The sequence below is a fragment of the Phoca vitulina genome, unplaced genomic scaffold, assembly GCF_004348235.1.
Source record: "Phoca vitulina isolate PV1807 unplaced genomic scaffold, GSC_HSeal_1.0 scaffold28, whole genome shotgun sequence".
Lineage (NCBI taxonomy): Eukaryota > Metazoa > Chordata > Mammalia > Carnivora > Phocidae > Phoca > Phoca vitulina.
The window spans coordinates 2,324,968-2,337,034 of record NW_022589731.1 but is presented as its reverse complement, the minus strand read 5'-3'; the positions used below and the strand labels follow the sequence as shown (position 1 = coordinate 2,337,034).

At 54.4% G+C, this 12,067-nt stretch overlaps 1 protein-coding gene across 3 annotated transcripts in view; it reads right to left on the bottom strand.

Moving 5' to 3' along the window:
* NEURL1 (neuralized E3 ubiquitin protein ligase 1) overlaps nucleotides 1–12,067 on the bottom strand; it is a 76,855-nt gene that overhangs the window by 12,059 nt on the left and 52,729 nt on the right. For all 3 annotated transcript variants that reach the window (XM_032423205.1, XM_032423207.1, XM_032423206.1), the window contains exons 2-3: nucleotides 7,798–8,039; nucleotides 7,111–7,432 (exon numbers count right to left, since the gene is read on the bottom strand). In XM_032423205.1, the coding sequence (XP_032279096.1) occupies nucleotides 7,111–7,432; nucleotides 7,798–8,039 (564 nt within the window). The remainder of the gene's footprint in view (nucleotides 1–7,110; nucleotides 7,433–7,797; nucleotides 8,040–12,067) is intronic.

The window sequence follows — 12,067 nt, the reverse complement described above, 5'->3', positions numbered from 1 at the left end:
AGGAAAGCTAGGAGAAACAAACACTTTGTGAGGCTCATGGAGGGAGGGGTAGAACGTCCCAGAAACACTGGGAGTCACACATAAAACTTAAGACTTATGGAATCTCCAAGACAGAGGATCTTAGACATATAGATTCTCAGACTCATCTGGTCTAGTGGTTCTCAAACTTTTTTTTTTTTTTTAAGCAGTGAAATCCTTTTCTCCAACAGAAGCAAAAGCTCTGGTCGAACTCTAAGAGGAGGCCACAGAGCCCTGCCAACTCAGCTGCCTCAAAAATGCCTCTGGAACCCCAGTGTCTCAAGGAACCCAGCTGGAGAACCATAGATCTTGTTCCAAGAAACAATTTAGATAGCATGGTTTGAATTTCACCCACATACAGGGACTTGGTTTTAAGGCTTCCTCTTCTAAGGAGAGGACTGGCTTGGGAATTGTCTATTTGGTGGGATTTTTAAGTTAAGTATTCCTTTTTAACCTACAAACAACAGCACTTGCCATTTATGTAAACACTCTTACACATCCGTGAACCTCACGGACTCTCTGAGAGATAAATGGCACATGTATAATTATGTCCAGATAACAGATGGGGTGCTCGGGGCACAGAGAGGCTGGAAGGCTTGCTCACAGCTAGTGAGTGGCCATGTCAAGTCTTGATTCAATCAGGTCTCCTGCTTCTGAAATGAGGGCTTTGTCCCCCATGCTGCAAGGCCCCAGCTCCTCTGCTCCCCCCCACCCCCCGCCGCCCTGGGCCCCCCAGGTCTCTCCAAGCTCCTCAAAACTGTATCTTGGGCCAAAGAGATAGTAGGTGGAAATTTTGAAACTGCCATCTCTGGATATTAGACACAGTCTAATATTGCCAATCATACATGATTGTACTTTTCATATATTCATTCTGGTTAAAACAACAACAACAAACAAACAACCAGAGTGCACTGCGAACAACAGAACCAGACGAAGCCCTCAGGAGCCTTCAGGGAACTATGAGGCAGGCAGACTCACCGCTGAATCGGGATGCTGGGCACCCCCCCTTCCCGAGCCAACACTGCTGGGGCCCTGGTGGCCTGTCTGTGCCCAACACGTGCCACTGATCCCTGACACCCTGAGGTCTCCTGAGCTCCACCATGGAAGATGCAAGACGGCCAACTCCCCACCCCTGGGAGGTACCCAGACTTAGCAGGGGGGCCAGGGGGACTCATATTTAGAGAAGCTAGGAAGTATTATAGCCCACGTTCCTGGGCCCAAGGCCCAGTTCTCCCAAGCTGTGTGACCTTGGGCAAGTTATCAGACCTCTCGGAGCCTCTATTTCCATATCTGCAAAATGGGTACAATAATAACTTTCTTTATAATATATATAAAGCGTTTATGCTGTCTTCTTAAAAGAGCAGGACAGTACATGATGCAGAACTGCTGGTACCACCTAGACCTCCACGTGCCTCGGGTGGTCAGGAGCAGGAAGGGTCAGAGGAACAGGGAGGTCAGGGAAGGCTTCCTTGTGGAGGGGAGGGCTTGGTGTTGAGCCCTGATGTGATTAGCAGAATTGGGGGGTGAGCAGAAAGAAGTGCCAGGAAGAGTCTCTGAAGCAGGAGGAACAACAAAATTTTGTTTTAATCAAGAAGAAATGAAAACTATCAAAGAGGAAGAAATCGCCAGCAGCATCCTCAGCTCTTTCCCCCATCCCCAGAGCTTCACTCAGCTGCCTTAAACTAACATTTGCCTCAGAGCCCCTGGCAGCCACGGCTGAAGGTAAATATTGGTTTAGCCTGGGAAACGGAAGCCCCAGATGGCAGTGTGGTCCTCTGCCGGCCAGCACGGTTCACGCTCCTCGGGCCACCGAGCCGAGGCACACCCTGAATGGGAGACTGACGCAGGGCCTTATCTCCAGAGAGGGCCCAGGCTCCTCACTGCAGGGAAGTCAGGCTGGCCCACCAGCCCACAAACCAGCCCAGCAGCAGCCTGCCCCTCCAAAAGCCACCCTCACTGAAGGTCTCTCGACATCTCCCTCCTCAGTAGGCGGCTCTATTACCAGGACTTGGGAAACTGTGCCTAGGACAGGATGAAGCAGAAGGCCAATGAGCCCTTGGGAACCCACCCTCAGTGGTCCCCTAATGCCCCCCTGAGCTCAGCCTCTACCATTTTGACATGGTCATGTCTTCTCACACTGACCTTATGCCCAGATGGGCCTGGGAGATATGAATTCCACGCCCAGCTTGGCTTCTGACTAGCTGGGAGAATTTGGGCAAGCCCCCTCCCATCTCTGGGCTACATCTTCTCCTTTTGAAAGACTTGATAGCACAGAAGCTGCCAGAAACTTTCTGCTGTCATGGCTCTCTCCCCTGTGATGCATGCACACATGCCCACCTGTGCACGCCCCCTTCTCCACAAGTCACCTACCACCTCTTCACTTTGCTCCCTCCCCTGAAGGTTCTGTTCCCTGACGGCTGATTCCCCACCTCTGTGCCTATGCACACCCCTCCCGTCCGGCCTGAACCGCTCCAACCCCAACCAGTCTCTTCATTTCACCTTGTTTGGTTCTTGACTCGAAACTCATCTCCTACAGAAAGTCCTGGATCGCTCCCCGGCTGTACCACCCTGACACACGGTTTTACTCTTTAGCTACATTTCCCTGCAGAACTGGATTTAGGTCACCTCAGAGCAGTTAGATGGTGTGTCCCCCAAAATAAACACTCTTCAAGGAGAGGGGCTGGATTTTCAAATCTTGTGCCTCCCCTCCCCCCGCCCTGCACAGTACCCAGGCTGTGGTGGGCACACAGGGGTATCAGGGGACCCTAAAAGTGAAGTCCTGGTTCACCAGCTTTCTGCCAGGACCCACACAGCTGCTCTTCCCTAGCCAACATTTCTGAGAGCAGGGAGACCTTGAAAAACTGGGATAGGACCTTATCTCTCCAAGTATTAATCACCCCATAAAACTTGTGTTTATTTGGTTGCTGGCAGGTCCCTCTTCCTGGAGGTAGGAAGCTGTTATTCTTGGAATTACCAGCCCAGGCCTGGGCCAGGGCACCCCGAGGCAAGAGATGATCTCCCAAACTCCAGCATATCAGGGAGCCTGGAAGGCATGAGGCAGGCCTGCAGGGGCCATGGTGTGGACCCCGGGGGGCCTGGCTTATGTTAGGGCAGTGGGGGGTGGGACGGAGCACCCGCCTGGAGTTGTCACTCAGCCCCTGCCTGCGCTCTATCAGGAGAGACAGTCAATCTGTCCATGGCCTGACTTGCATATCTGCTAGGTGCCAGGTACCCCAGGATATCTCTGATCTGAAGAGCAGATATGGGCCAGGCAGGGTTTGGAGGGTTTTGGCCATAGGTCCCAGAGACAGGCAGGAAAGGAGGGGGCAGGTCTAGCAGGAAGTCCCTGTAGATGAGACACTGGTTTGGGAGGTAATCACCAAAGGAAAGAAAGCCCGTCTTCAGAGCTGCCAAGGCAGAGAGCGACCTCTCGGAATGGAGAAACTCAAAACTGGCTGAGGAGGGAGCACAGGGAAAGCCAGAGGCACTGAGGGATCCGGGCCACGGCGGTGGAGGGTTGATGGGGGGGTAGGCAGTGAGGAGGACAGGGAAGGACACTGACCCTGGGACGGGGCAGCAGGCGGATCCCAGAGGGGAGGCCACCGAATGAGGGTGTAGAGCAGCGTGCCTACCTCCAAAGATATCTTAGATGGATCTCTTTTGTTTTTACACAAAAAAGAAATCCGTTTCAGAAGAACAAAACAAAGAGATATTTTAATCTCCTAATTGAATTCAGGGGCCATCATCAGTGTTTGAAAATGCCCAGGGATTATGGTGATTTACAGCTCGGACAGGAATCTGCTGGGGCCTCGGCCTTATCCGAAGTACCAAGAGGAGCCTGCTGGGAGATCCAGATGCAACTGAAAATACTGCCTGAAAACCCATTTATAGTCCAAGAGGGGTAATAGGGCCAGGCCCAGTGAGACCACCTGGGCTGTGCCCCAAGGTGGGACCCGTCAGATCACCCTCCAGGCCACTCTCTAGGCCCTGGAGGTTTGGAAGCCCCATCTCACCTAGCATGTCCCCTTTACCACCCCCTTCCCAGCCCTTCCTGGAACTTCTGGACCCAGCCTAAGCCCCCTTCTCCAAGAAGCCTTCCTGGCTCCAACTTCCCTCACTGACCTCAGCCTCCTCTGACTTACTGCCTCCCTCTATACTAAACCTGCTGGAGGTTTATTGGGGAAGGTACTGCTTTTGGCATCAGAACACCCAGTTCAAATCCCAGCCCCACCACCTCCCTACCTGGGCAAGCCAAGCCTTCCGTGGGTCTCAATTTTCTTCTTGACAAATGGGGATGAAAAACACTCTGTCCAGGGCCAGCTGCTGAGGTTAAATGACATAGCTGGATGGAAACCATCTCGGCAGATGGAAAGGATCCTATGACTACAGCACTAAACAATTTACTGTCTTCTCTTGGGTTATGCTCTGATTGCGTCTGGAGCGCTTGCTTTGTCTCCCTAATTTCCCAGTGAGGCTGGGCTATCTGTGAGCGAGGCTGGGTCTACCTCACTCCCCACCACTTTCCTTCATCTAACAAGTTACCCGCCCTTCCCACCACTCTCCCCTACCGAGCTCCCAAATAAGCCTTGGTGTCCTCCACACACCAGACACAAGGTTCTACTCTGGAGAGACATCCAGCGGGGTAAGACACGGTTTCACCCTCAAAGCCTTTCCCCGTCTTGTGCAAGACCTATGGATGGACCAAAAAGCTCAGCCAGTGCCTCAGTGCTGAGAGAAGCCCAGGCACCATGTGGTGGGACATAAGAAAGAGAGAAAAGAACTCAGCTCCAAAAGGCTTCAGGGAGGAGGTGGCTCTTGAGCTGGGCCTTAATGCCGGAGTGGGATTTTTGACCTTTGGGGACTGTAGGAAAAGGCATTCTTTGCTAGGAAAGGGGAAAGCAGGAATGCTGTCCCTACTTCCTTTACCCCCGTCCCAACAAGCCTATAACTTTTTTTAAGAGCTGAGATACTTCTGTCTCCTGCCACGTGGCCCAGCCCTGGGCGAAGTCACAGTATTCACGACCTCTTTACAGAAGAGAAGCCTGAGGCTCAGACAGAAGTGTCCAGGCTGGAGCATAGACTCAGGCTCTGGAACTCCAGTGCCTGGAAGTGTGAGGCCCTAAGGATATCAGAGCAGCTGAAGGTGTTCACTCGAACCTTAGGTTAAGCTTCACCCTCTCCAGGATGGGTAGGGAAGACTGACGGTAGTTGAGGACCTACCTGCTTCACATAACTCGGCTCTTTAAGCCTCCAAAAGAACCCTGAGGGGCGCCTGGGTGGCTCAGTCATTAAGCATCTGCCTTCGGCTCAGGTCATGATCCCAGAGTCCTGGGATCGAGCCCCGCGTCAGGCTCTCTGCTCCTCAGGAAGCCTGCTTCTCCCTCTCCCACTCCCCCTGCTTGTGTTCCCTCTCTCTCTGTGTCTCTCTCTGTCAAATAAATAAAATCTTAAAAAAAAAAAAAACCCTGAAACAGTTATTTATTATTACCTAGCCCTTTTTACAGATAAGGAAACTGAGGCCCCACAGCTATTACAGGGTGAGGCCAGGAGCCCACCTGGGGCATAACCACTGCCCTTTCTGCCTCCAGGAGGTAAGAGGCCCCATGGGAGCACCCATTTCACAGAGTGAAAGGAAAGCAGATCCTTCTCAGGCAGCCTGGGCTCCCTTCTTCACTCAGTAAGACTTGGAAGAGCCTGCTTTCAGGCTCTTAAACTTGTCCACGTGAATGCAGAAACACTTGTATTGAGTTGAAAAACAGAAAGTTCCCAAACTATTAATTAATAAAAATAGCCTCCTGATGTTTGGAAGTCAACAGAAAGGCTTCTGACAATTACTCATTTGTTTTTACTTTCACTGTCTTTTTTACTCAAATGAAGGTATTTTGAAAAGAGCTTCACTGTTTCTTGACTCTGAAGCCAGAGAGGAACAAAAGGAAAAAAAAAGGGTTTTCCACAGCCTCATGGCGTTTTTGTCCGCGGGGAGAAGGGGGCAGGGATGGGAGCTGGGAAGAGCAAGCTCAGGCCAGACATTGACTGTGCTGTGTGCTTTACTTACAGCCTCTTGAATTTCCCTTCATCTTCCCACCAACCCATTTCATAGATGGGAAAGCTGAGGCTTCTACAGGCTCTGCGTGGAGATACAACCACTTTGCCCACGAGCTGATGTGTACCCAGAGTCTGCGTATGTGCACGCACACACACTTGTCAGCACGTGCACAAGTGAGCAAGCTGAGAGTGATCTTAGACTGGGAGTCAGGTGACCTGGATTCTAGTCCCAACTCAGCCACCAAGTCCGTGTGTGACCCTAGGAAGCCTGAGACTCTCCAAGGCCCCTTCCAGCCCTGGCACTTTAGAGTCACATGTGCCCTCGCCAGGAAGCACGGCACCTTAGCACCCCAGGCTGCCTTCTGATGCCCCTCCTTGCCTCCCACAGCATGGATGCCCTCTCACTCCCCTGAAGCCGACCTACTCACACTGGGCACCCAGGAGCGGCCAGAAAAGTCTTAGCCACCCTAGTGCCTTCTGCTCTCCCCCCGACCCCTTTCACTACATCCTTGCAAGAAGCATTAGGATGGGGTTGGGCCTCCTGGGGGGCTGCCAAGCCCAGGGGCCAGGGGCTCACTTGTGACTGAGTGCTAGCCCCCCCCCACTCACCTGCTGCGCCTGCTGGGGCCAATGACTCAACCTCCCTGAGCTTGAGTCTCGCCTCCACGGGCCCCACTAACAGAGTCAGCCTCCCAGGGTTGCTATGAGAACAGCAGTAAAGAAAGGCCTGGCCCGTGGTAAGTGCTCACTAAACTGTGGTGTCAATGATTAATATTCATTTCCTCCTGGAGGTGGAGGGTCTTTGAAGCTGCCGTTTCTGATGACGATTACGCGCTGCTTGAAGGCAGGAACCCCACCCTGGAGCCCCTTGTCCCAGCTGTGGGCGCGAAGGATGGGTGCGCTCTGCAGGGCACACGAAGGCTCCCAGAGCTGTCCCCGTGCCCACTTGGCCTTGGGGCCCTGCCAGTGGGGGAGGGGTCCCCGTGCCTGATGGAATGGAGCTGCGTCAGACCCCAGCACCCGGAGGCGCAGGGAGCGGGCACTCACCAAGCAGCTGCACGCCCCGCGTGAGGCCGTAGACGTCCACCAGGGCCCAGAGCGGGTCGGCCGTGCGGACCCCATTGAAGAAGAGCATGGCAGCCGAGTCGTTGATGCGGTAGAACACACGGCCCTTCTTGTCCACCCAGAAAGCGATGATGTTGCCCTCATTGGCAAACTCCTCGGGCAGCGCCTTGGCCCAGAAGCCGCTCTGGGACACCAGGTCGGGGCAGGCGTACTTGGGCAGTGAGTCAGGGTGGATGCGGGACGGGTCCTTGCTTGTGAAGCCCAGCCGCAGCGCCCCGCTCCAGCAGCACTGCTTCTTGGTGATCTGGATGGGAAAGAGAGCCTCAGAGGGCACTGTCCGGGCCGGCAGGCAGGGAGGGAGTGCGTCCTTCCCAGCAGACCGCCACCCCCCTCCCCGCAGACTCCCCTGGGGAGTCACACCCCCCAGCGGGCCTCCTTTCTCTCCTCTGGGAGCCTTCCCACTGTCTGGTGACAGCTCATCGTGGTCCCCATGGCCACACCCCTCCCCCATCCCTTCTTTGTCCCACAGGGGGAAGAGGGCAGAGCACGAGGAGGGGTGAGGAAGGGCAGAAGTGGCAGCACAAGAGAAGGGCAGGGTGCCATAAGGGCCGGAACAGAGGGCAGTGCTGAGCCCTGGGGATGCGCAGAGAGCAGCGAGGGAGGCCCCACCTTCAGCCTGACTTGCTCGTAGATGAGGACTGGGCGGTTGCTGAAAGTGATGGCATTGCAGAAGCTGGCCTGCCTCTTGACGGCCTTGTGGCTGAGGTCCATGAGGATCTGGGAGCCCTTGGTGTGCGGGTGGAAGAGCAGCGGCGTGGCCGGGGGCCCCCCGCCAGGCAGCACCGGAGGGCAGTGCTTCTGCTTTTGGTGGCATCGGTGAGAGGTGACAGGGAAGGGGCCGCCGATGGAGTCTGCAAAGGAACGAGCCGTGAGGTCAGAGTGTGGCAGAGAGCCCTGGAGCGGCAGAGGGCTGGGCGCGGCGCAAGGCCCAGGACGTCCACCACCATCACAACTGGCCCCCATCTCTCGCCGTGCCCCCCTTCACCACCTATCACCGTGTAGCATCCATCACCATTGGCACTGGTCCCCCACCTGTCACCTCCCACCACGGACTACAGCTGCGGCCACTCACCAGTATTTCCCACCATCTACCCTCCACCGCCCACTTTTGTGAGAAATCAGCATTTACTGCCCACACCCACCACCATGCCCTGCCACTCACCACCACCATCATTTATTTTATTCAACAAATATTCATGATGCATCTACTGAATACCAAGCCCTGCCCTAGGCACTGGACATAGAGGCATGAAGCATACGTGGATCCGTTCTCAAGAAGACAACAGTCCAGGAAAGGAGAGGACATACCCAGGAATCACAACAAAAATGGCAGACAGTGATTAGTGCCGAAAGGACGGGACGGCAGGTCCCTTCTCAGGAAGGCCTCCTGGAGGAGGGGAGAAGGAGGAGAGGGCATGGGAGCTGGGCTGACAAGGCTGAGCTGCCATGAACTGGTGACCTGGGAGCTGCCCTTGGAGACCAGCAGGGCGGGTGGGGCAGCCTTGCAGCTTCAGCCCCAGGAGCACGCCCGCTGCTTCCCTCCTTCAGGGCCACCCCCCTCCCCCTCAGGCCGCCTTCCTGCTTTGCACCACCCACGCCCACATCTTGCACACAGGTGGGCCTCCGTACCCGGGCTTCCTAACGGAACTTGGGTCTGCCTCAGGAGCCTCTGGCCGGGGAGGCACGCTGCTTTCTTCTGCAGATAGCTCTACCGTACCCAAATAGGACAGAGTACAGGACAGGGTGTGGTCCGGGGGAAGGCACGTTACAAGCATGTGGGGTTGGTGTCCAGGAGACAGGGCAGAGAGAGGAAAGAACATGGCCAAGGTGTCAGGTGGTTTGTGTGTCTGTCACTCATCGGCTGTGTGACCTTAGGGAAGTCACTTCCCTGCTTCAGCACAATGGGTAGCTAGAGCCCTAAGACATGTCTCAGCAGCACTGGTAGGGTTAATGCAGTCTTGGCAGCTGGGGACAAGGAGAGATGTTCATTTCCTCCCCAAGATCTGTGTCCTGTCCATCAGGAAGGGCAGCCCCTGCCCTGTGCCATCAACTTGAGGAAAGAGAGACATGGAGGATGGGGAAGGTGGGGTTGGGGAAGTAGAAAACCATAGAACATGACAGAGGCCTTCTGGAATGTGTCAAAAGTTTGGTTCCTCCAAGGTAGCGACTTAATAATGCAGAAAGCACAATCAGCACCAGGCCTGCTCAGAGGTCTTCCACTCCCTAAAGAGGAGGAGAGTTTTCCAGGAAGGAGAGGAAGACAGGAAGGGAGGAGAGATGGAGAGAGGAATGTCCTGAGCTAGGAAGACCCAGACTTTAGTCCAGGCCACGTTTGCATCACTTTGCATCACTTTGCATCTTTGCTTCCTTCTTCCCAAAGGGCCCCAGACACCAGTGTCCATGGTCCATGGCCAGCCAGACATCCTGTGTGTGGGAGGCGGGGTTGGAACAGGAGGAGCTCCCCTTGCTCTCACTAAGGAGAAAAGACTAGAATCACAGAACAGTACTCAAGGCCTTTAAAGCCACCAAGCAATGAAGGCTGGAATTGCTCAGAGGAGACCCAGTCAGTCTGGGAAGAGGCTGAGTGGTCCCTGGATAGTGCAGAGCAGGAGAGGTCATTCCAGGGAAGGGAATGGTTGGGGTGAAGGGCAAAGGGTGGCCAAAGGGAACCTACAGGTGCCCTGCCTGGGAGAGGTGCTCTTTGGGATCAGGCCAGCCTCAGGCACAGCTTGACTGCTGGTTTCAAAAAATATCTGCTGGGTAAATGGATTAGAGATTGTGGCACGGCTCTACAGTGGAATATTACTGATCAGTAAACGAGGAAGGAACTACTGATATGAGTGGCAACATGAATGAATTTCGAAATAATTATGCTGAGTGAAATAAGCCAGTTTTTAAAAAATAAGCAAACGTAATCCATGGAGTAACTGCAGGGCCTCTGTTCCTTTCAACCCCCCCTCCCACCTACACCCTGTTCCATTTGTCCAGATCTAGGAAATGCACACTAAGGGCTAGTGATAACAAGTAGATTGGAGGTCACCTGGGGATGGTGGGGGAGAGAGGGAGGGATTGCCAAGGGGCACAAGGGAATGTTTGGGATGATGGATATGTTCACCATCTGGATCGTGGTGACAATTTCATGGGTGTATACATATGTAAAAACCCACCCAATTGTACACTCTGAACACACGTGGTTGAGCGTATGTCAACACACCTCTTAAAAGCAGTTTTTTAAACCTGCTGGGCCCAGCAGCTGATTACAGCCTCTCCCATGGGACTCTTCCCCAACCTCTACTCGGAATCCATGGACCAACCGCAGGACCTCAGCTTCCTTCAAAATGCTTCCTCTCCTTCCCACCCATCCTGGGTGGGGTCCTAGGGTCCTGCATAAAGACCCAGAAAACACCGGCTCTGGGCAAATATGGTGGAGACACCCAGGGGCCCGAGACCCAGGCCCTGGCAGGACCATTCCCCCAGGCCTCCCTTCCACAGGCAAGGGTAGCACAGGCCCAGCCACCCTGGCTGACAGCAAAACAGATGGAGAAGGAAGGTTAGGGAAACCCTGGACCCTGGGGACACAATGGACACCCAGACATGTGGCCTCAAAAAGGCACATTCATCGGCACACACAGACACCTATGGGCACGTGAAGGTACTCCAGACCCTAGGAGACATAGACTTAGGCCTTCCCTCATCCCTTGGGCCAGGAATCACACATGTACACACGTACTGTGCACACACACATACGTCCACGGGGATGAACGGAACAGCACGCGTAAGACACACGCCCAGCCACATGGGCCACACACATCTAATAATAACGGCAGTTGGGGCGCCTGGGTGGCTCAGTCGGTTGAGCGGCTGCCTTCAGCTCAGGTCATGATCCCAGGGTCCTGGGATCAAGCCCCGCGTCGGGCTCCCTGCTCAGTGGAGAGTCTGCTTCTCCCTCTCTCTCTGCCTACTTGTGCTCTCTCTCTGTCAAATAAATAAATAAAATCTTTAAAAAAAATAAATAAATAAAATAATGGCAGCCACTTCTCAAATGCCGCTGCAGGCCCTGCCCCGAACGGGGGGTTGACTACACTCAGCGCTTTCAGCCTCCCGGCAGGCTCTAAGAGGGAGGGAGGGGCATCACCAGCCCGGACGACTGGTGGAGGAACCGAGCCGCGGAGACACTGAGTGGCTTGCCCACGGTCACCCGGCCGGCACAGAGAGGCCCCAGCAGTCGAACGCAGGCTTAGCCATGAAGCGTCGATAGCCAAGACAGCACGGCTTTGGTGTGCTGGACACACTCTTCTAAATGCACATTAGAATAGACTCGCGACTGGTAAATCCGCGAGCCATGTAAAACCATTTCAAGTAGCACACTGGGGGAGACTCGGCATTCTGCCACGCCGCTTTCACGATACCTGAGTGTGGGCCGCGAACACACTCAGCACAAACCATGCTGCCCACACTGCCCTCCTCCCCCGACACGGCTGGGTATGAAGTGTGGGGCGTGCACACGAGGCGTCCCCCTCTGCGATCTCAGTGAACGAGCTATGGCGTAACGAGGGGGAACCTCAAAACCATGCTGAGTGAGAGAAGCCAGCCTCAAAGCCTACCTACGCTCTGATGCCATTTGTAGGACTTTCTGGAACAGGCAAAACTACAGAGCTCGAAAGCTCCGTGGGAACTGGAGTCTGGGGAAGAGGAGGACAGGGGGGCACAAAGGGAGCTTTTATGGTGATGGCAATGTTCTTTATCTTAACTGCAGCAGTGCTCCCACAACTTACGCATTTGTCAGGACGCCCCAAACTGTACACTTAAAAAAGATGAGCTTTATTGTCTACAAACAATACCTCCAAAGCAACAACAACGGCTCACAAATCAGGTCTCC